This window comes from Bombus terrestris, chromosome 16 (assembly GCF_910591885.1).
Source record: "Bombus terrestris chromosome 16, iyBomTerr1.2, whole genome shotgun sequence".
NCBI lineage: Eukaryota > Metazoa > Arthropoda > Insecta > Hymenoptera > Apidae > Bombus > Bombus terrestris.
In genome coordinates, this window is record NC_063284.1 from 6,492,181 (window position 1) to 6,516,141 (window position 23,961).

The 23,961-nt window shown below is 29.1% G+C and overlaps 7 protein-coding genes across 12 annotated transcripts; 4 read left to right on the forward strand and 3 right to left on the reverse strand.

The window, feature by feature from the left end:
• The first annotated feature begins 1,381 nt into the window (after positions 1 to 1,381).
• Positions 1,382 to 5,482, forward strand: LOC100649903 (WD repeat-containing protein 43). The gene is made up of 7 exons (XM_003401726.4): positions 1,382 to 1,707; positions 2,650 to 3,144; positions 3,531 to 3,972; positions 4,060 to 4,366; positions 4,470 to 4,714; positions 4,934 to 5,152; positions 5,350 to 5,482. Exons 1-6 carry the CDS (start codon positions 1,426 to 1,428, stop codon positions 5,137 to 5,139), a joined length of 1,977 nt encoding a protein of 658 aa, XP_003401774.2. The 5' UTR covers positions 1,382 to 1,425; the 3' UTR covers positions 5,140 to 5,152; positions 5,350 to 5,482.
• A 216-nt stretch (positions 5,483 to 5,698) lies between these two features.
• On the forward strand, positions 5,699 to 7,789 carry LOC100650622 (geranylgeranyl transferase type-2 subunit beta). The gene is made up of 6 exons (XM_012317764.3): positions 5,699 to 5,859; positions 6,132 to 6,236; positions 6,365 to 6,721; positions 6,928 to 7,072; positions 7,206 to 7,381; positions 7,482 to 7,789. The coding sequence occupies exons 1-6, from the start codon at positions 5,857 to 5,859 to the stop codon at positions 7,698 to 7,700; spliced, it is 1,005 nt and encodes a 334-aa protein (XP_012173154.1). The 5' UTR covers positions 5,699 to 5,856; the 3' UTR covers positions 7,701 to 7,789.
• A 681-nt stretch (positions 7,790 to 8,470) lies between these two features.
• Positions 8,471 to 10,916, reverse strand: LOC100651104 (protein-lysine N-methyltransferase EEF2KMT). Of its 3 annotated transcripts, none has more exons than XM_048413419.1 (6): positions 10,796 to 10,916; positions 10,021 to 10,526; positions 9,796 to 9,939; positions 9,547 to 9,726; positions 8,980 to 9,475; positions 8,471 to 8,908 (listed from the first exon to the last, which is right to left on the reverse strand). In XM_048413419.1, exons 2-6 carry the CDS (start codon positions 10,111 to 10,113, stop codon positions 8,805 to 8,807), a joined length of 1,017 nt encoding a protein of 338 aa, XP_048269376.1. In that variant the 5' UTR covers positions 10,114 to 10,526; positions 10,796 to 10,916; the 3' UTR covers positions 8,471 to 8,804. The 3 variants fall into 3 exon arrangements, with proteins under 3 accessions (XP_048269376.1, XP_048269377.1, XP_003401784.1); XM_048413420.1 differs by lacking the exon at positions 10,796 to 10,916 and adding an exon at positions 10,675 to 10,740; XM_003401736.4 differs by lacking the exon at positions 10,796 to 10,916 and having other exon boundaries at positions 10,021 to 10,538.
• LOC100650983 (CUE domain-containing protein 1) lies at positions 10,448 to 13,312 on the forward strand. Of its 4 annotated transcripts, none has more exons than XM_012317768.3 (5): positions 10,448 to 10,541; positions 11,143 to 11,285; positions 11,413 to 11,788; positions 11,876 to 11,974; positions 12,061 to 13,312. In XM_012317768.3, the coding sequence occupies exons 2-5, from the start codon at positions 11,169 to 11,171 to the stop codon at positions 12,195 to 12,197; spliced, it is 729 nt and encodes a 242-aa protein (XP_012173158.1). In that variant the 5' UTR covers positions 10,448 to 10,541; positions 11,143 to 11,168; the 3' UTR covers positions 12,198 to 13,312. The 4 variants fall into 4 exon arrangements, with proteins under 4 accessions (XP_012173158.1, XP_003401783.1, XP_020722862.1 ...); XM_003401735.3 differs by lacking the exon at positions 10,448 to 10,541 and adding an exon at positions 10,721 to 10,841; XM_020867203.2 differs by lacking the exon at positions 10,448 to 10,541 and adding an exon at positions 10,794 to 10,897.
• Positions 13,313 to 13,451: 139 nt separating this feature from the next.
• On the reverse strand, positions 13,452 to 17,182 carry LOC100650259 (WASH complex subunit 4). Its single transcript, XM_003401729.4, has one exon. It carries the CDS (start codon positions 16,872 to 16,874, stop codon positions 13,614 to 13,616), a length of 3,261 nt encoding a protein of 1,086 aa, XP_003401777.1. The 5' UTR covers positions 16,875 to 17,182; the 3' UTR covers positions 13,452 to 13,613.
• Positions 17,183 to 18,167: 985 nt separating this feature from the next.
• On the forward strand, positions 18,168 to 22,236 carry LOC100651900 (pre-mRNA-splicing factor ATP-dependent RNA helicase PRP16). Its single transcript, XM_003401738.4, has 2 exons — positions 18,168 to 21,775; positions 21,926 to 22,236. Exons 1-2 carry the CDS (start codon positions 18,399 to 18,401, stop codon positions 22,005 to 22,007), a joined length of 3,459 nt encoding a protein of 1,152 aa, XP_003401786.1. The 5' UTR covers positions 18,168 to 18,398; the 3' UTR covers positions 22,008 to 22,236.
• Positions 22,228 to 23,885, reverse strand: LOC100652020 (60S ribosomal protein L23a). Its single transcript, XM_003401739.4, has 4 exons — positions 23,769 to 23,885; positions 23,050 to 23,351; positions 22,714 to 22,841; positions 22,228 to 22,554 (listed from the first exon to the last, which is right to left on the reverse strand). The coding sequence occupies exons 1-4, from the start codon at positions 23,800 to 23,802 to the stop codon at positions 22,293 to 22,295; spliced, it is 726 nt and encodes a 241-aa protein (XP_003401787.1). The 5' UTR covers positions 23,803 to 23,885; the 3' UTR covers positions 22,228 to 22,292.
• Between the last annotated feature and the right edge of the window lie 76 nt (positions 23,886 to 23,961).

Consider the following 23,961-nt stretch of genomic DNA (forward strand, 5'->3'; position numbering starts at 1 on the left):
AATTATAGATTAAAATTATAGATCGTGTTATTTCATGATTATGTTGAGATTGGCACGTACTACGATCATATGCCGTGTACAAAGTTCTAGCAATTCCTAGAAATTTTGATGGTAGGGGATGTAGCATTTAAAATTTTGTTACTACTTGCATAGTGGTTATATTTCAACTTGAAACATGTAAGAATATTTTTTATCTAAAAAAAATTCTTCCAACACGTAATACATATGTGGTTGTATTAATACATAAGAGGCAAAGTGTTCAAAATTTTTAAAAGCAAGTTTTGAAATTAGATACATAAGGAAAACAGAATAATTATTGTACTTCGTAGCTAACTTTACTTCGTAGTAGTTGAATAGCTGGTTAGCAGCAGAGAGGAAATTAAAGTTTACGCTTATGGACCTGGTTGTTCACGAAGTAGTGCTGCACCATGCGGTCAAGTGCTGAATTTAATTCACGTTAGCATATACAAGATCCTATAAAATTAGGGATTTGTCCTGTGTGGTTGCACACTATTATAAATAACAACCTATTGTGTTCCAAGCTACAAGAATTTATTTAATCGTACGGTTCTACGGAAAAGTTCATATCTACTATTCTATTCGATAGACAAGTATAAAAATGAGAACATTGTGCAATAATGAAACTATTGTAAGTTGCTTAGAAAAGAGGAATTAATTGTTTACTACATTTTTGAGCGATGACACATATAAAGCAGTGTCAGGAATAATATAAAATGTCAGAATATAATAATTTATTAACAAAAAAACAAAGAAAACAAATAAATTTCTGTCGTTGACAAAATCCTAACTGCCCTTTGCCTTTACTCTTGACTTTTGAGACTTGCGCCCTTCTTTGTTGATGTCTTCTCAGGGACAAATCTTCCTCAGCTTTAACGGAAAGCTCTTCTTCGGATGCTCCTAGAATCACTGAAGGAATTTACGTATAAAAACATAATCGCAATAGCAACCAATTAGTTCATATTATTTGCTATATAATTCATAATTGTATATTGTCAATATTATATGATACAATTAGTAATTATATGTCAAATAAAAATGATTTTCCGGGTCTCACCACGTGAAACTTGTATGTATTAGCAGAGAGGAATTTCCTCTCTGATATTACAAAATAAAAATTTTATAAGCTATACATCAATTAATAGCAAAGTAAACAATGATAAATTATTTTCAATTAAATTAATTTCTCTTTTCATGATAGTTTCGCTATCAATTCTCCAGGACTATTCTAAGCTACTAATTATAAATATTCTCCAGGAGAATTTAAGTTACTTAAGTTTAAGGTAATAACTTTAAGCTTAAATACATAGATTCTAGTATATGCTAAGTTCCAACCAAAAAGGACAGATCCTTAATTTTATAGGTTCTTGTACATGTTAATGTCAATTAAACTCAGCACTTGGCCGCATGGTGCAGCACCTGTACTGTGAAACACTGAAATTACGGGCGTGTGAGCATTCTCATTTCCTCTCTGGTAGTAGTAATAGTTCAAAAATGGTGACTACCGCTAATTACGCTTTTTCTTCCGACGGTGAATATTTTGCACATTGCGGTAATGATGGAAAATTAAAAATTTGGGACACTGGCACTGGCCGTTTGAAACAAGAATATGTTTCTAATTCTCATCTTTCTTCACCATGTTGTGTTTTGACTTGGCTTTACGTCAGTTCTCAAACAACAAATACATCGGTATGCCATGTGCTTCTTTACTCTATATTCGTATAAATGTTAGATTTTTTTATTCTTTCGTAGATTTATTCTGTATATTATGATAAAACAAAACTTTTTCCGAACTCAACCTATCTTCTGAGTCATATCATGAATCATGAATGTTTATAATCTTTAATTAATCATACTTCACAGCACTTTTAGAGGTTATGTTTTCCATGCGTTTCGCAATTTTTTACAAATTTTATACCAAAATAAACACTGAAATGAGACTTACACAAAAGTATCTTGAGTTGTGAATATCTTTTATTTCATGAATTTTTCCTTTTCACTTGCCTTTATTATTAAACCATATTTCTTTAATTAAATGGTACTTGAGGTTATAATCTTTGTTCATTACTTTATTATATTTATTTATTATATTCAGCATAAGCTATAAATTTATTATTGTTCTCATAATATTTTACTATATATTGTGTAGATGTAATATCTTTATTTATAAAGGTATTTTGTTTTGTAATATAAACGAAATATTAAATAAATCATTTTTAAGATCTTTGTATTATAATTGTACATAATACAAATGTTTATGTTATTGTAAAATTTCAATTTCTTGAGTATAACTGTATAATATAAAAATTTAAAATAGATTGATACCTTTCAATCCTTCTTTTTCAATCAACTTTGGATGTTAGAAATATACATTACTTAATAAGTTATTAAATATTAATGAATAATATGAGAACCAAATTATAGTATATTTAACATAATAGTATATTTACTTATGGATTAATAGTATATTTAACATAAGATAAATTGATATAATTAGTACTAGTTATTAAATAGAAAATATAGAATATATTATAATAATACTAATTTATTTTAATTTATAATAATACAACTAATTTGATTAATAAAGTCTTGAGTATATAATTGAAAATAGTTATTTTATTTTATTTTTAGCCTTCACCATGGAAAAAACGCAGAAAGAAATCAATTTCAGAAGAATCCAATCAAAAGGGCATTGTTGCTATGGGTTCAACAAATGGAAGAGTCACACTTTATGATACAACAACTTCCTTAGTTACTGCACAATTAAATGGTCATTCTGGTACTGTTACTGCAGTGACTTGGTCTGAAAATGTTGGCTTATTCTCTGCAGCAGATGATCACCACATTATTCAGTGGAATTTGCAAGAAAATGGTGTAAGATGTAAATGGAAATCAGGCAAAGGAAAAACTGTATCATTAGCAATTTCACCAGATGGAAAGAGTTTGTTATCAGGAGAAAGGGTTATTAAATGGTGGAATCTAGATACTAAGCAGTTAGTAAGGACATTCACAGGCCATGCTAATGAAGTGTCATGTCTTCATACTGTTCAAACGACATCTGGTAACAATTATGTTATCAGTGGTGCTTGTGGGGATGGTTACCTGAATGTTTGGGCATTAGATGAAGTAAGATGCATTTTTTAAATTTCTTATTCTCATTAATTTTTTTTAATATCCTATACTTATTAACCATAACACATTATTATATGAGAATTGACAATTCCCTGCATTATAAGGAGAGTATACTAAGAAAGAATCATTTAATCATTTGACAATTTGTGGTGTATTGGTAACTTCCCCATATACCTAAATAAAAAAAATTATTGTTAACAATATAAAATACAAATCTATTTAATTTTTAAAAATTTCCGATAATGGACTTTAAATATGATTTTATTAGAGCTCCCAAATTAATTTCTATAAAAAGTAGTATTATATGTGTTCTTTTCAAAATTTTATTCAGTTTTAATTAAATATACAATTATATCTACTAATTAAGAAAATATTTTCAGCAAAGAAATGAAAGAACTGCTGTGGCAAGTTTAGCTTTGCAAGATGATCCAATAAGTGTTTCTACACACATTTCTGAAAACTTTCAAGTGATAGTGTTGGTAGTAACAAGGTCTGGTCAAGCACATCTATTTCAATACCAACCAAATGGTCGGTCAAAACCTTTGAAGCCAAGTTTAAATATTGCAGTCGCTTCTGATATAAGCCAAAAAGATAGTGTCCAACAAATTTCTATTTTAAATGGAAAATTAACTGAAGATGAAAAGTTATTATTGGCATATGGAACATACCTTAATCCTATATTTGAAAAAGTGACACCAGATTTTTCTGATAAAGTACAGTATCTGGTACGTTCTGAATATAAAAAAAGCAAAGACAGAAAGGAAGAAATTTCTAAAGTGAAGTCGACTATAATTGAAGACAATGTTGAATATCTTACACCAGGTATTTATTTTTGATATTTAAACAGAGCAACATTTATACATAACAGTAAATCAGATTTGTAATTTAATTTTGATTTATCTGTTGTAGGAATAATTGAAACTACACAAAAAAAGATTAGAAGCAGTGGTGGGTCACAATTATTATTAAAGGATAGATTGGAAAACTTAAGCTTAAGTGCTGAAAGTAATCCTACAGGCAAAATCACGAGCACGGGTAATAGTAGGGCACAACTTTTGGTACAAGGCTTAAATAGTAAAGATAAATCTATTTTGAACAACATTTTTCTCACAAAAAATGAGACTATTATTAAGAATACTATTGCCAAGCTACCAATTCAAGCAATTGGTCCTCTTCTTAAAGAACTTACCATCCTACTTCAGGGTAAAACATACACGTAAGATTATCAAATGTTAGCTAATTTTTGTAGTATATTTAAAATCATTAACTATAGAAGCCTAAAGATCATGCTTAATTCTTATTAATTGATTATATTATAGGAGTAAAATTGCTGTACGATGGTTGGAAGCATTATTAACAACTCACGCGGGACATTTATTATCACAAGCAGACCTTGTAGAATTATTTGGGCCAATTTTAAGCTTAATGGATGCTAAACTGACTCTTTTAACAGAACTCTCGAAACTTAAGGGTCGAGTATCTCTTATTACTGGTCAAATTTCTCAAACAATGGAAGAACACGACAAAGACATTAGCGAAAACTGCCTTGTCTACCAAGATACAGGTTTGTATCTGTAAAAATATTATTTTGTTGCAATCAATGTTTTAAAACTATTTTTCAAAATACAATTTATAAATTAAAATAAGTTTTGGACAAAATCTTATTTTTGTATAAAAATTAATAATACATAATTTCCTATCTAATTTGATATGTTATACTATTTTTACAATATATAGTATTTATTTAAAGCTGAAATTAATAAACATAAATAAATATAAATAGATTCATCAGATGAAGATGGTGGAGTTGAAGATGAAGATTTGGAAAGCGAATCAGATGAAAAATGGGAAGAAATGTCAAATCAAGAGGATGACGAAGGTGAGCAAGAAGATCAAGGTGATCAAGAACAGGAGAATGATGAGGATGTTACAAGTACGAATTCTAATTATGATAATGATGATGATGATGAAGAATTTGTATCCAGCTGAATATTAATTTGAGGTAAAATAAAAAACGGAATTATAAAAAATCATTAGTTTTAAATTACGTTTAATTTTTTTGCAGTTTACATGAATTAATTTAAATGCTTCACTAAATTATTTTATTATAATATTATATCAGAATGATTATTTAAAAAATTAGTATAGGTCAGTTTACCACACAATGACATTACTAAATTCAGTTTTTGTTTGTTTTAGTGAACATTGGAGTTCCTGAATGTAATGAATATGAAGAAAAAGAGAAAACAATTGAATTCTTGAAATTGTTAAATAAATGTCGTTTTTCTACAAAAACTATTCAAATTATTAAATATATATTATCTATTCTAAATGAGAAATTATTTCATACTTCCGATTTTAAGTTAAAAATAAACAATAAGTATTTACTTAGAAATAAACAAACCTTTTTAAAAGGAAAATAGAAATAACTACAACTTCAATGTTATTACTTTATGTAAACTTATTATAATCTTTTATTCCGTTCTGTTTTAAAAATTTTTTTTTTGAAAATCCGCGCCTTTTTGTTACCACTAAGAATTTCTGTTTTGAGGTTAGGTTGAAAATGAAGCTATTCTTCAATGAAGAATGAGGTATATTTTTATCGGGGGTGTAAGAGGTGTAAAAAGTTTTTCTAAATTGACATAAATGAATGAATATTAATAAAACATAGTAATTTATATACTTTTTAAAAAATAACTTTGTAACATGGTGAGTGGACGTAGAGTTTAATACAAATTATTTATTCTGGGTTAAAACATTAATTCTGTCTTAGGTTAATTTATCCTTTTTTTGCGTATTATATTATTACAATGATTTTATTTTGTAAATTTTTTTATTAAATAGAATATGGTTTATACAGTTCCTAGAATAAGTTTTTACAAAAAAACTTAGAATAAAATAGGATATTATTTATACAAGTATAAATTTATTACTATTTACATCATACATGCTTTAACAATGTTTTTTAATCTATGCTTTAGCCAGTGCTAAAACATGACATCGAACTTCCAGCTTCAGTTCCTGAATTACTATTGGAAAAGCATGCAAACTTTTTACTTTCTTATGGCACTGACAAAGATGAATATGTAAGTATATTATATTATTTTAAATTTTATGTATTATATTTTTTATATTATAAGTAGTATAAGGATTATTTGCATATATATAATTAAATAAGGTTTAATGTACAATTAATGGAAATAATAAATTTTAGATGTATTGTATGACAGAACATATGAGAATGTCTGGAATGTACTGGGGTTTAACAGCATTGGATCTTATGGGTAAACTTGAACAGACAAATCGAAATGAGGTATTAGAATTTATTGCTCAGTGTCAAACAGACAGTGGTGGTATAGCTGCAAGTTTACAACATGATCCACATATTCTTTACACTTTGAGTGCAGTACAAATACTTTGTATCTATAATGCATTAGATACTATTGACATAGAAAGAGTTGTAAAATATGTAAAGGAAAGACAACAACCAGATGGAAGTTTCACAGGTGATATCTGGGGTGAAGTTGATACAAGATTTTCTTTTTGTGCTGTGGCAACTTTATCACTTTTGGTAAATAAATATAGTAATAAGAGATTTAATCTATTGATAGATATTAGACAAATGTTGACAGATATTAAATCTGTGCAAAAATGTATTAAATTATATCTATATTTCTGTATTTGTATATTTTTTATGATAATAGAATAATATAATACTTAAAGTTACAAAAATAGTAAGCTTATGAATTAACTTAGACTATAATAATATTATTTTAGAATCGATTGGATGCAATAGATGTTGATAAGGCAGTTGAATTTGTGATGAAATGCATGAATTTTGATGGTGGATTTGGATCAAAACCTGGAGCTGAAAGTCATGCTGGTATGATTTATTGCTCCATAGGGCTTTTATCAATAACTGGTAATTTTTATTTTATTTTTAATTATTCTTCAGTTAGTATATAACAAAATCAATATAATAAAATAAAAAGAAGGAGAAAAAAAATATACAATTCTTTTTACAAATTAAATAACAAAGTGTTAAATATTGCCAGGTAATCTTCACTTAGTAGATGCAGATCAATTAAGTTGGTGGCTTTGTGAGAGACAACTTCCATCTGGGGGTTTAAATGGTAGACCAGAAAAGTTACCTGATGTTTGTTATTCTTGGTGGGTCCTCTCTGCATTAACAATTTTAGGACGCCTTCATTGGGTTGATAAAGAACAATTGGTATATATTTCTTCAAAAAAATTAAAAAATGCAAAAAATATTAATATTATATTAAAAATGGACAAAGTTAATCAAATTTTATTACAACATTAATTTACAGGTAAAATTTGTACTGGCATGCCAAGATACAGAATCAGGAGGATTTAGTGATCGTCCAGGAGATATTGCTGATCCTTTTCATACTCTTTTTGGCTTAACTGCACTCTCCCTTTTAAATACTGATTATCCTCTGAAAAAGATCAATCCGACATATTGCATGCCTGAATATGTAATTCAAAGGTTACATTTGAAACCAGCAAGACTCGACCAAAGTAATTGACAATTGATTATTAAAAATTAGCTTTTTACTAAACCTAAATATTTATGAAGTAATGCAACAAAAGAAAATATAATATTAATCTTTTGCAACAACTGTTTTATTTATTGCTTTATTTAAAGAACACAATATCGTTTACTTCAATTTGGTAGCATATTATTATATATATGTATATTGTTACATATTATTATAAAATGTATATTATTAATGATAATGATTGATTATACATATAATACGTATAATAATATATAACAAATATGATAGTATAAATAATATAAATAAAACTATAATTTATTAATACAATTTAATATGAGTAAAGAAAAAGATTAAGAATTAATAAAAATATATATTGCTTTTGCTCTTAATGATTCGATAAGGATGTTGCACTAGAAAACTATATCTATAATAATATTTATTATGGTGTGAGGTTTTTAACAGATAGTCGCAATAACATATGATAGAAAATCAGTGACCAAAAAAGAACTATTAAAAAAAGAAACACATAGTATTGATACAAATATAAACAACTTTCATTTCATATAAGTCCCTCATTATTTTTCATTCGAATGTAAAGCAATAGTTATTGGCAATTATATTCATATTTATATAAATCTTTACGTTATATATTTTTCAAATTTTTATTTACATTTAAAATTGTGTTGAAGTCAATACATGACAATTCTCGCAATCCTTATGAATATTTTAAATGTTTTAATTTAAATATATCATTCCATTCAATAAAACAGGATCTGTACAATTTTTTTGTGAATCTGAGAGACACTGAGAGAAATAAAATGATAAATAGAAGAAATAAATAAGGTTATCCGCTTAATATAAGTAAGTTTACAAATAAATAATTTTTATTATATAATTTCCATTGAAATATAAATAATTACTGTGTACATTTCTCTCTGTTGGTGAAGTATATTTAAATACATTTATAGTAAATATTCTTTATTTGCAAATATAAATATATAAAACAAGTATTATGTAAAATTTGCTATATAATAGATATTCAACAAATTGCCTCTGAAATCCAGTAAGATCATTTAAAAATAATTATTATTGTCAAAAACATTATATCAATAAAAATTTATTATCTTAAATTTATTTCTGAAAAATCTTTAATATTTTAACAGGAGTACTTGCTAACTTTTGGTGTACCGTTTGCTGTGGTATATTATATTCTTCAAAAGAAAGATCATAATGTGCTAAAAAAAGAATATTAATTTTTAATATGTATTTGGTAAAAAATATAATATCTAAGAGTAAAAAAATATACCTAATTGATATAGAAACTGTAAAACAGTGTTTTCATTGCGAATTGTTGCTGCAATAATCGCACATCTATTAGGAAAAGATAAAAATTCTTTTAATCCTGATATTAATTCAGGAAACGAATTGACATCATATAAAATATCAGCTCCAATTACTATATCTGGTATGATCCATTGTTCATTCACATATTTATTAATATCTTCCCATCTTAGCTCTTTTATTTTAACATCTGTATGATTATAGCTTAATTGCAATTTCAACCTATCATGTTTTAGTTCTGGTTCTATTTTTTTCCCATTACATAATAAATTAAGTTTAATGTTTTCAGAAACCATTTCAAGAACAATTTTATGACAATCTGTAAATATATATTGTTTGGGAAAACATGTTTTAATAATGGATAATCCTGTTAATCCAACACCACAACCAAGTTCTAAAATAACTTTTCCAAAGAATTTTTGTTTATTTCGTAAGCACCATTTACTTAACTCAATGGCTCCCTGCAAATTATGAATGATATTACAACTGGAAATTCGAAAAATCATATTGTACAATCATAGTTTCCAAATACCTGCCAACTATACAATCCCGTTGTACCATCTGATATAATATTCGTGCTTTCTTTTATACTAATGCAATTATCTTCCATTAGAAAATGCCGATAGTGAATAGATTCTTCTATAGTGGAAGATATTAAATTACAATATGTTGTATAAATACCGTCGTAAATTTCACCGCCTTCATCTTCAATCTAGATTACAAAAATTAAATCTTTAACTCTAGAAATGAATTTATTTTATAAATATTAATTTATTTATACCTTTTTCATAAGCCATTTTAAAAATGCCCTCTGATAAGATTGTTTAATTGGATATTTTTTAATTAAGTCACTATTTACTGTTCTTTCCAAGATCTCCTGTTGTTTTTTTGAATTAACTAGATAATTAATATTTTCTTCTGAAATCTGCAAGTTTTAAAATAGAGATATGAAATTTCTATAATTCTTTGAAAGATTATTTATAGACTGATTGTAAAATTTACATACAAGAATGTCTATTGTATTTATTGGTGTACAATATAGGAAATGTTTAATTAAATTATCCGCGTTAAACGAGTTACAATTCATTTTATTGTCCATGTCTCATACATGAATTAATAAAATTTAATATTTATTTCTATCGATAATATTTTATGAATTTTTCATACATAATTTTAAATTATGATGCTTCATAAATAAGATAAAATAACACTAAAAACAATTATTTTGTCATAAATATTTATTTTCTGGAACTAAAAGATATATGTCTTCGAAATGATTTAATATAATATAATAATTTTTATTCAATTAACAACATATGAAAGAAAACTTGTGAAAACATAACCTATCTTTTCATTTTGAAATATTAAACTTCAGAGTTGTAAACATCCCCACATGTATGCATGTGTATCCGGTTTTAATATATGAATACATATATGAATCACGGTTCAGGTCTATTTATAATTTATATGACCATGGTCGGACCATTCGTTCAAAAATTCAATCAACTTAACCTAAAAATGCAAAAGGTTACTATTCCTTACTTCTATATAAATAATATTTTATTTGTTCATTTCTGCAATTATTTATATTTATTGCATGCTATTTTAAAAATAGTTAATATTCAATATTTCGTGTTGAACTAAAATGAAAAAATATTACATAAATTGTCCAGAATACACCAATAAAAATCAAGCTCGAATCACTAGATAAATCGTGATACCGTTCTGTGGTTTCGCAATTCTGGAATAGGTTTACTTTTCATAAGAAAGGTCTCACTCACCAAATTTTTGACAGTTGGTCACCTTCCTTGCATGTGTAATGACAGGGTACAGTCTTGTCTCGGTTTTCAATTATGTGCATGGATATTTCGTATAACTCAGCGGTGCATAACTAATTATAACATAAAGACAAAATAAGATGCAATTAATTTCCTCAAACAAATAACATGACATTCACATAATAATCCGAAACCGATATCCCTCGTTATGCATGACGATTTGTCTATTCATGTTTTTGGAACGTTTTAGATTTATCGAATCTTCAAAGTAAAATTAAATAACGTCATATTACGAAATCTTTGTTGAAAGCTTCCTAACTGCAACTAATTAAGCTAATTGTTTCACTTAGATTAATAATTCTACAATCACCACATAATGGCCTCTGCTATGGAACAGCAACAGCAGCAACAACAACAAACAACCTTAGAATTTTATCAAGCAATGGCTGATTTCAAAAACATGTTTCCACAAATGGATGATGATGTGATCGAGGTAAATTCGTTTAATAAATGTATTAAATTACATTATGTAACTGGAAACTGTCTTCAATCTAAATGTATGTTTTGAAATGATGCATAATGATGCATAATAAATGAAGAAATTATTTCAAAACTTCTAGGCTGTGTTAAGATCTAACCAAGGTGCCGTAGATACGACAATCGATCAGTTGCTTACTATGAGTACAGATAATGAAAATGAAAAAATTAGAAGTGAATTAGAGCAAAATGAAAAATCACCAAGTACTTCTAAGTCACAGAAAACAGAGTCAACAATATCCTTAAAAAGTATACGTAAATGGCAACCTGCTTTATTAGGTCCATTACCAGACACATTCCTTCGGCTTCCTCAACAAGTTTGTGAAGATAGTTTAGATTCTTCATATTTACAAGAAAATTCAATGTTAGAAGATGAAAGAATTGCTATATTTCTTCAAAATGAAGAATTTATGGCTGAACTACGTTGGAATGAAGACTTTTTGTCAACTTTAGAAAATGGTTTGTAATATGCAGTTATAATTTTTATAATGCAAACAATGTAGAAAAGACATAAAATTCCAATTATTCACATTATCTTTATCATAGATACAAAAATTCAAGGAACAAGCCTTGAAAAATGTGGCAATCAAATTGGTCATGATGATGAAGATCTTTTTAAAGAAAGACTAAAAAATATGGGCAAAGGTATTTTGGCAATTGTATATTATTATATAACGAATGTAAAAATTACGGAATTCATATTTACATTTATTATTTTAATTATATTCTAGTATCTCGACGTAAGTTTGCACAACTTACTAAAGTGTTTACACGCAGTAAAAAACGAGGGGGTAGACAGTTATTACCCCCAACAGCTTCCTGTGACGATTTATTGGACCCAGAGGAGTCGTCTAGATTTCAATCTTAGAAATTATAACACTTTCTTTATTCTACCAGAAAAGATAATTTTTCAGTAATTGATACTTACAGCAATTTATCCAGCCCAGAAGTGAGAAAGAAGCATATCTGTATTAATATGAATAATTGAATGGCAAATTGCAAAGAAAATTTAGATGGAAATAGTTTTATTAATGCAGATTATTTAAATTAGAAAACAATTAGTAAGACTCATATTCTGTGCAGTTTAATTAACATGATATTATTAAGTTGCTTGAGTAATTGTTTAATTCAAGAGCACAGAAAGATCAAAAGATAAAATGTAGGAATAATAGCCCTAAATATTATCTAAGAAAAAAATTGCAAAACTACAAAATATTTCGTATTTTAATAATATACTGTGAACCAATACACATTCTAGATAATAACAGTACAATAATTACAACAGTCATACTGTTAAAATAAGGATCTGTCGAATGTTGTTATAAACATTTTCTTTCTTTTTTTAACATGACATTGTGAAGCTTTACAAACAATGTATTTACAGATAGTTGATATTATTTATGTATATTATTTATATTTGATCGTTGACAATGATTTAGAGAATGTATAGTTGTTTTTTCTACAAAATTTTTTTGTAGTTTATATTTATTTAAAAAAAAGTTTGTATAGTTATTGGTAAACATTGTTAAAATATAAAATAAATTATATTTATAGGTATCAAATGAATTATAGTAAAAAATTTCTATCCATAATGTTAAAGTAAACATTTAAAAAAAGATTTAGAATTGGCGAATTTGTGACTTCATATTTGATTTTTACGTGATTTTTTGCTGATATGAAAATAGATTTCTTTTTATATTGCTATGCGTATTAATAATGACGCTTTCATATTTATAATTACATTTTTGAGAAACTCCTATCTATTTAGAGTTGTAAGTGTAATAAATTCTAGTCTGTTCATCTAGCCATACTACTTATTGAGTAATAAATATCAAGGATTGCAATTATACATATATATATGTTGGTGTAGAAGACCTTTATATATATAAATGAGTGTAATTAAACACGGTATGTGCCACAGGCATAAGTATAAGCTTAAGAATACCGAACTTAACTATATAAAAATAAACTACGTAATTTTTAGTGGCTCTTTAATAAGTTAAGATTCATTTGACATATTATCCTGTATTTTTATTTTCTCATTATTGTAATATATATATATATATATATATATAATACAAGTTACAAAAGGATTACGAAAATAAAGTAAATTTATAGCATATAAAGTGTTTTAAAGCTATTTTTTATAAAGCACATAATAGTATTATACAGTATATAATTTGACATTCTTTATACAATAGTAATGAGAAATATGAAACAAGAATACTTAACAATCACATTGCAATTAATTAATTCCATAATACATTTTACAGATTGTGGAATATTACATATCAGACTGTTTAAAGAATACTCTAGCGCCAGACAAACTATAATAGAGCAATTGGAATTCAGCACTTCTTTCACCTAAGCGTTTTAATGTTAATGCTCTTGTTTGTTGCAATTTTTCATCTCCTTGAACATTTTTACTTTCTGCAGCCTGCTGTTCAGCATTTATATGCTGTTCAACTGTTTTGAACCAATGTAAACTATCCAATTCTGATGACTGATTTAAAAGAGCATTTATATAAGCAATTCCCATTGCAAAACCATCATCAGTAAAAGCTGCACCTGTTTGATTTTTCTTAAACATTTTTTCTTTATTCGATATTGAGTTATCAATAAAACTTAATGTTAATGGAGGTACAATAGCATAAAATTGTTGCAAATGATGCGATTCAGTATCTCGAAAAGCAGATGCAAATACATCAACAAGAAGTTTGAAGTATTGTATTCTTCCTTCTGTAAAGTTTCGTATTAAATTTGCAATATTATTTTCTAAACACTTTGCTGCTGATTGAGTTGTTACATCATAACTTAAATTTTTACACATTAATTCAAATGGTACAGATGAATCGATGTTTGGCAGAAATGAAATAGCATTTGAACTAGCATGCAATCCACCAGATCTAATTAATCGTACATACCCCAATGCATTTCCAATTTGAGTTATTAATTGTCGAAATTGATCTAAATAACTTAAACCATCAGGTGTCATACCTAATTTTCTGATCCCTTTCTGAAATTTTTCTGCTCTTTCATATGTATAAGGTGTTCTACCATTTTCTCTTTGAACCTTGATGAACCTTATATCTCGCATTAATCTCGATTTTATATGTTCATCAAAAAGGAATTGTGAAAATGTATGTAATTTTATACGAAGAAATTGATATACAAAGTTAACTGTTGTACTCATAATACCAGTTCCATGTGTTCTGATAGAATTTGCTATATGTCGAATTCCAATAGTATTTAAATGTTTATTGTTACTAGTATGTTCAATAAAAGTTTGAGTGTTTAAATTATATAAATATTTTGATACAAATACATGAATATTTCTCATAATTTCTAAAGCATCTAAGCCCTGTTCCAAGGTCTGTGTAGGTAAATAGTTTTGTACAGTATCTAGATTTAATTTATAATGTGCCAAAGCATGCATCATTCTATATGTTCTCCAATCATGTAATGCTACTGTAGTGAGATTGTAAAACATATCATCAAGGTAATGTTCAATGAATCTTTTAGCGTATATCATACTATTTGTTAAAGGTAGTGGTAATGATCGTACGATTCTTCCACCATCTTTTGCCCCAATATTGAATGGATTTGTAGAATCCAATTTTAAATGTGCATGGACATGAAGTCTTAGATTAGTTTCAATCTCATGACAAACAGGTTCTAATATATTCTTAGTCAACATTTCTCTTAATTGCATAATTCTTTTCTGTTTTAAATTTAATCCTTCTTGTTCGTTAATGGTGCTGTTAAATGCATTAAACAAATGAACTATGTGATTTATACTTAAATTACTATCTATTACAGAAGAAAAATAAGCTGGAATTATATTCTGATGATATAATAATATAGAGTAATCACAGATATCTGTAATAATATTATACAATTCAGCAACAATATCGTAATTGTTCAATGAAAATCTCAATTTCACCATGTCCTCTTCCTTAAAAGTATCTGTTAATTGACTAGCACATGCTAGAGCACATCTGATTATTAATCTTCTATCTGCACTTGGTGGTCCATTTAATAATCTCATACTTAAACCCACTAGTGACAATGCATCCAGTTTTTCTCTGCTATAACCTTTATCCTTCTGAATTAAACTCTTCCGAGCAGTTTCCAATGTAATTAAAATATAATAACTCAAGTATTGTAATACTTGACTTTGTGATTGCACTATAACTGGTCCCAATATGTAAAATGTAGTCTGCAAAGACTTTTGTACTTCTATTAATCTACAAATTAATTGAACAGTGTTACGATTCATTGGTTTAATAAGAATCGCATGCATATTTATTATAAAAGATACAATTTCTTTAATCTGAGATAACAATGCAACTAAATCAATTAATAAAGTTTGTTTCTGCCCAATATCTGAAATCTGAAGACTTGTTTTCATTAAAATACTTTGCATTTCAATGCACCATGTTACTGCTTTTTGAATTAAGCCATTCACAGTCTGGGAAAGTTTTTGTATCCTCAAACATAGTATTTTTTCTCCTACTTGTTGACTAACAGCATTACCAGCTTCTTTTGGCAAAAAATCACTTAAAAATTTACTGGGAATCCATATGACATTTCCAATTAAATTTACAGCATAAAACTTTTTATTATTTTCAAGCACTCTTTTAATTAATCTTTTATCACAGGTGCCAAATAATTTTGTCGTTACAACAATTCCAATATTTATTTTGATCCAACTTTTATTCAATGAAACATAATCATTTGGTTTATTTTCTATGTCTACCATTAAATTTTTCAAATAATTGGTAATCTGTTCACTCATTATAGGTCCTTTATTCACATCCATTATGCGTTCAATCGTCTTAAAAAATAAAACTTTCTTTAATAAATTCTCTTGTAAATCTTTTAATAACTTATTCAGTGTATGTAATTTAGATTCACTTATGCCAAATTGCAATGGATTATGCATGATAGAACGCACATTCATTCTGTACTTTTTCCACTGTTCTAACAATGAAGGCTGGGATTCAATAATTTCATCCAATGTCAAAACGATTATAAACAAATCAATAAAATGTTCTATTAATACAGGTAAATAAATATCATTAGAGTCACCTGCTAGACTAGATAACTGTTCCGTTGTCAAATGTGCTACTGTCCATATCCTATTCACAAAAACAAATAGATCTTGCAGATCAGACAAAAGAGATGTGATATTATTCTGATTATTCTCTGCCCCTCTTTCACCATGAGTAAACAATTTTTTATAGAACATCTTAGCTTCCATCACAAGAAGTCTAATTTCTCTGCAGGTACCGGCAACTGCAGCAAGTAGCTTTGATAAATATTTATTTTCCATTTCTATTAAATTTATCAAGCTGATATCCTCAACAGGTTTGTATACAAGCCGAAGAGGACCTTCCATAAAATATTCTAATGTAGAATCTTTTTTCCATGTTTGCTTAGCTAAATTCTCAAAAAACTGTCCATATTTTCGTAAGTGTATCGAACCTGCCGCTTTGTATATGGTCTCGTCCTTTTTCGAATTCCAAGCTGATGATTCTATCATTATTACTTCGTATATTTGCTAACGTTAATCGAAATGTGTTAAAATACTGATTTCAAATAAATGACAAGTAAAATATATTTTTCAAATTTGTGACATATCTTTTGATAATTCACATATGTTTTAGTACCATCCTATACTTTTCCAGCATCACTTTCAAACAGTACTTTCTTTAATTACTTTTAACTACTATTATGACACTATCATTTCTTACATATTTACAAAAAACAAAATTGGAAAGTAGATATCATGAAAGGTTGATAGCTGATAGTACTGCACTATACAGACTATACTGTACCGTCTAACCAACGAGTAAATAAAACCACGTGATCAAAGTCTAGGGAAAATAGGGTTGCATTTATGCATTGACGTATTGCGTGAATTTTCCAAAATTTTGGAGAATTTCGCGAGGTTGCAGCACGTAAAGTGCTTCAGCACTCTGCTCGCATTTTAACTTCAAATAATTCGAAAAGCTAACTCGACATTTAAATGAAAAAAGACACACCAAGAAAAATTAACGTGAACAATGATTTATATTTAAAATTGAATTATAATAGATTGAATTTCTTAATTTAAAAAATTTTTTAATTTTTAACAAAAATTTACGCTTTAATGAAATTTACTTAGATTCTGCGTTCGGTAGCGTGACGGTTCTAATGATTTTACGATTCAACGATTTTAATTTCTTGGGTCACAGAATTACTCGAATTTTACATGACAATCTACGATTTGTTTATTATCCAATAACATAAGTTGCCATTAACTAATACTGATAAACATTAATTTGATTGAAGTTTATAGTATTAGAAAGTGATCGATTTATACTTAACAATGTTTCTTCCTATAGTAACGAAAGTAAATACGAAATTTGAAAGTGATCGCAATTATTACTGATTAATAATTTCAATATTTAATCAATAAATTGTTAAATAAACTTTTGTTCGTTGCCACGCTGTTGTGCAGTTAAATTCAGCGCACTAGGTTTTACCCTATTATAATACAAGATATTCACACCAGAAGGAGCTATTGGTCTACACCTGTTCATATTATATATCAGTGCATTTAGTTTTGAAATATAAAATAGAAAATTATTTTGCTGAAAATTCATTTCACAAGTAAAATTTTTATTTATATGAATGAAATTACAATAGATGAGATGTTCATAATGTATTCAGATGAATATGTAATAACTAGTAATAATAATTTCTAGGGAATTTAATGAATTGCTATTAATGGATGTCATTGACTGTATTTTTTCTCTTACTATAGTTCCATCTATAGATTATGAAACTAATTTACGTTTATTTAGTTAATTAGTCAGTTCTAGTGTTTAAGATGGCGTCTAAAACCTAGCGTCTACAAGATGACGTCTAGAACGTGGTGTCTAAAGGATAGTGTCTAAACGTAGTGTCTAAAACGTAATTTTATACTATGGTGTTGTATTATATATATTTGCTAAAAAATAACTACTTTGTGCGCCATTAAACATATAAAATTTTAGTAACGAATATTACTCAGTATAAAAAGATGGATACATCAAATGAGTCGAATTTGTATAGATTAGAAGGGATTGAGAAAAATCAAGCAGGAGGTTTGATCATTCGGAAGAAACCTTCTGATCATACATTTAAAAAGCCTCAGGTATCTGTCTTGGGTCTTGACAAACTTGCAAAACGAAAAAGGCAAGAAAATTCACAGGAAGTTAACTCATTGAAATCTGAATCAAGTTCACCAAAATCAGAAATTAAGGAAAGAAAATACAGATCTTATGCTGAAGAAACTCCAACTCATACTGGTGGGGTGAACACTGAGGCACAACAAAGATTAGAAGCACGATTAAAGCACCAAAGATTGAGTGCACAGGACAAAAATCATAGGCACAATTATAAGGACAAAGATCGGAATAGAGATAGGGATAGGAATAGGGATCGATACAGAGATAGGGATAGAGAAAGGAGTAGAAGCAGAGACAGTGTTAGAGATAGTAGTAGACAAACACCCTTAAGGTTTAAAGACGAACCTCAAACTCCAATATTTAAAACAAAGGATCCAACATCTAAAAGTAATTGGGATGATGATGAAGATGAAGAACCAAGAAAATCCAGTTGGGATCATCCAACACCCAACCTATACAATATTAGAGATGGTAGAGACAGTGTTAGAAGTGAATTTACGCCTTCATATAAATATAACCCTTGGAATAGAGATCGAAAAGCTAGTGGTACTACACCTAACATACTTGGGGAAGAAAAAGACCTGTGGGACTTGTGGGAAGAAGAGCAACAAAGACTGGATAGAGAATGGTATGCCTTGGATGATGGAGAAAATCGTGCGTTTGCTGATGTTTCTGAAGAATACACCCGTAAAAAGGAAATGGAATTGGAAGCAAAAAGACAGAAGCGTCTTTCCGCACAACAGCGACAGATAAATAAAGATAACGAATTGTGGGAACGTAACAGAATGTTAACATCTGGTGTCATCAGTTCTTTAGATCATGATGATGATCCTGATGATGAAGGAGAAACCAGAGTACATCTCTTAGTCCATAATGTTGTTCCACCATTTCTGGATGGTCGAATTGTATTCACTAAACAACCGGAGCCTGTTGTACCTGTACGTGATCCTACTTCTGATATGGCACTTGTAGCAAGAAAAGGATCGGCCTTGGTACGAGCATATCGTGAACAAAAAGAACGGAAAAGGGCACAAAAGAAACATTGGGAACTAGCTGGAACTCATATTGGTAATATCATGGGTGTACGTGATAGACACAAAGATGATAAGGAAGATCCAGGTCAAGAAACTGACTTCAAAGCTGGTCAAAAATATGCGCGTCATATACGAGATGAAGTTACTGGAGAAGCTAAATACAGGTCCATTCAACACCAGAGGAGAAGTCTTCCAGTATTCGCTGTACGACAAGAATTGTTAAACGTAATTAGAGAAAACAGTGTAGTAGTTATTGTTGGAGAAACTGGCAGTGGTAAAACAACACAATTGACTCAATATCTTCATGAAGACGGTTATAGTCGCTATGGTATAATTGGATGTACACAACCAAGAAGAGTAGCAGCTATGTCTGTGGCAAAAAGAGTTTCTGACGAAATGGCTACTGCTTTAGGAGACAAAGTTGGTTATGCTATTCGTTTTGAGGATTGCACTTCAAAAGATACTGTTATTAAATATATGACTGATGGTATTTTATTAAGAGAAAGCTTAAGGGAAGGAGATTTGGATCGATATAGTGTAATTATTATGGATGAAGCTCATGAAAGATCTTTATCTACTGATGTCTTATTTGGTTTATTGAGAGAAGTTGTAGCTAGACGACATGATCTGAAATTGATCGTAACATCTGCTACAATGGACTCTAGCAAATTTTCAGCATTTTTTGGAAATGCTGCAACATTCCAAATTCCAGGTCGCACATTTCCAGTTGAAGTATTACACGCCAAGAATCCAGTAGAAGACTATGTTGATGCTGCGGTGAAGCAAGTGTTACAAATTCATTTGCAACCCCGTTCAGGTGATGTATTGGTCTTTATGCCTGGTCAGGAAGACATTGAAGTTACTTGTGAAGCTTTGAAAGAACGTTTAGCAGAGATCGAATCAGCTCCTCCACTTTCCATTTTACCTATTTACTCGCAACTGCCCTCGGATTTACAAGCTAAAATTTTTCAACGTTCAGAGGGAGGTCTACGAAAATGCGTTGTAGCAACAAATATAGCCGAAACTTCATTAACTGTTGATGGAATTGTATTTGTTGTGGACTCGGGCTATTGCAAGTTGAAAGTTTATAACCCACGAATTGGTATGGATGCTTTACAAGTATATCCAGTGTCCAGAGCAAATGCTGATCAAAGAGCAGGAAGAGCAGGACGTACTGGTCCTGGTACCTGCTACAGATTATACACGCGAAGACAATATTTAGATGAACTACTATTAACTGGAGTTCCAGAAATACAGCGAACCAATCTAGCAAATACTGTATTATTACTGAAGTCTTTAGGTGTTCAAGATTTATTGGGTTTTCATTTTATGGATCCTCCACCACAAGATAATATATTAAATTCTCTGTACCAGTTGTGGATTTTGGGTGCATTAGATCACACAGGACGTTTAACACCTTTGGGACGACAAATGGCAGAATTCCCACTAGACCCACCACAATGTCAGATGCTCATTGTTGCTTCTCAACTTGGTTGCACTGCAGATATACTTATTATAGTTTCTATGCTGTCAGTGCCTTCGATATTCTACCGACCCAAAGGTCGCGAAGAAGATTCTGATTCAGCTCGAGAGAAGTTTCAAGTGCCAGAGTCTGACCACCTAACATATCTAAATGTGTACAATCAGTGGAAGGCGAATGGTTATTCCAGTTCTTGGTGTAACGTTCACTTTATTCACGCGAAAGCTATGCGGAAAGTAAGAGAAGTTCGACAACAGCTGGAAGAAATTCTGAAACAACAAAAGATGGAAGTTGTAAGCTGTGGCACGGACTGGGACATTGTACGGAAATGTATTTGTTCGGCATACTTTCACCAAGCAGCTCGTTTGAAAGGTATTGGCGAATACGTGAATTGTCGTACTGGAATGCCATGTCATCTTCATCCGACGTCAGCTTTGTTCGGTATGGGGTTCACGCCAGACTACGTGGTGTATCATGAACTTGTAATGACTGGCAAGGAGTACATGCAATGTGTAACTGCCGTTGATGGCCACTGGCTAGCCGAGTTGGGTCCTATGTTCTTTAGCGTAAAGGAAACTGGACGAAGCGGGCGAGCAAAAAGACGACAAGCCATGCAACATTTACATGAAATGGAAGGGCAGATGAAAGAAGCGGAGGAAGAAATGAAGGCTAGGGCGCAAGAACAACTTGAACGTGAACAAGCTTCTATCAGGAAGTAAGTTTCTTGTGTTTCAAATTTATAATACATACAATGTCTCATAAAAGTATTTGAATTACCGTAGAAAGCTTAATATAAGTTTTTTATAATATTTATCTGATATTTTGTATCATTAATTTTTATGGTATTATTTTATATTGTTTACAGGAAGGAAATATTGACGCCAGGTATCAGAGAACCGGGTACACCTGCTCCTTATCGTAAAACTCCAAGTAGATTGGGGTTATAATTGTTCAGATTTTCAGTGAAATGTGTAAATATTGTAAAATGTGTTGTTTTATTGGGTTGGCAACTAAGTGATTGCGGATACCACCATCATTAGGTGGTAATGACAAAAGCCGCAATCACTTAATTGCCAAACCAATATAATATATAGGAATAATGTAAAATTTGTTGTTTTACAATATGTAGGAACATTGTAAAATTTTTAAAAAAATACAATAACAAAATTTTTTGTACAGAGGCATTTTTTTTAATACAGATACACTTCCCTACTCATCACATATAGGTACATTTATATTATACCAATTTTATTAGCAACATCAAGCGCATCATAATCACGCGTTAGACGTACATAGGCTTTCTTTTTACCATCTGGTCTAATTAATGTATTAACTTTAGCCACATCAACATCGTACAGTTTCTTAATGGAAGCTTTGATGTGATATTTATTCGCACGAGTATGCACGATAAAAACTAACGTGTTGTTGTCCTCTATCTTTTTCATAGCAGCTTCAGTGGTCAATGGAAATTTGATGATATTAAATGCATCCATACTGAAAAAAATAACATTGTTTTAGATATTTTTCATATAAAATTATAATAAATAATTATAATAATTATAATAAATAAATAAATAAAATGATACATAAAATATATAAAATTAAATGTACGTAAATAAGTAGATAAAAATAACACAAGTATTTAATGCTTACCGATTTCTGTTTGGAACAGATTTTCTCGCATATTTCGGGTCCCTTGGTGGCCTAAATGTTTTTGGCCGGTAGAAGTGGACAGATGTCCTTATTTTCCTTACTCTTGATCCATGAACACCTTTCAATACCTGGAAATAAATACATATGATCAATATACAAATATATATATGATAAACTAAAAAGTTCATTTTTTATGATTTGATATATCAGCAGTAGATTATATTTTTATCACAGTCATTCAACGAGATTCCCCAACATTTATCATCATGTATATTGAAATAATTTACTAAGTTTACAATTAATCAAATTTTTTTCATTGATATTATGTATACTAACCTTTTTCTGAGTTTTAAGTGCTTTCTGAAGTGGGGCAGCTGTTCTTCCACCCTTAGGTGTTTTCTTCGGAGGTTGAACATTTTTCTTAGATTTTGCAACTACTGGTTTTGCAGTAACTTTAGGTGCAGGTTTTGCTGCTGGTTTTGCTGCAGGCTTTACAGAAGTTGTCGTTTTAGCAGCTGCAGCTTTCTTTGCAGTGGTCGATGTTTTCGCAGCTGGTTTTGTAACTTTTGATGTAGAAGATACAGTAGCTGGTTTCTTCTCAGTTTTCTTTTCTGCTTTTTTCTCAGCCGGCTTGCCGGCTAGAAAAAATAAAATAAATAATCAAAATATTATACTTTCTACATCTTATATTAGTCAAATATTTATAACACAAAGTTCTTAAGGAATTGTTGTGGATAATTTCTAGGTTATGTAAAACATGCAAAAGCTTAATTGAAATTGTAAATTTCTTTCAAATTTACCATTCGAATAGATATAATAAATATTTTAATACTATAGAACAATAATATAATTATATACATATCAATACTTTTTTTAAATATATACAAAACAGACAACAAGCCACATGTTTAAGGTTGACCTGAACACGTGTTTATTAATCAAACTTTTTACATCACAAATTCGCATTAATCATGTTTTATAAGTTTGTTTAAATTAAAATATTTTTCAAATTTGTTAGACAGAGTTTAAATGTTATTAAAAACTTTTAAATATACCTGATTTTTCCGTGGGCTTCGGTTTAGGAGCCATCTTGCTAAAAAGAAAGAAAGTTTTAGCCGGAAACAGACATGTGAATAATCAATGAACTACGTTAGACGTTTACGTATAAATTCAATTTTATAAAATAATAACTATATAATTATAATATAAAATTGTACGTTTTAAAACATTCCTTGTTCAATTACTATA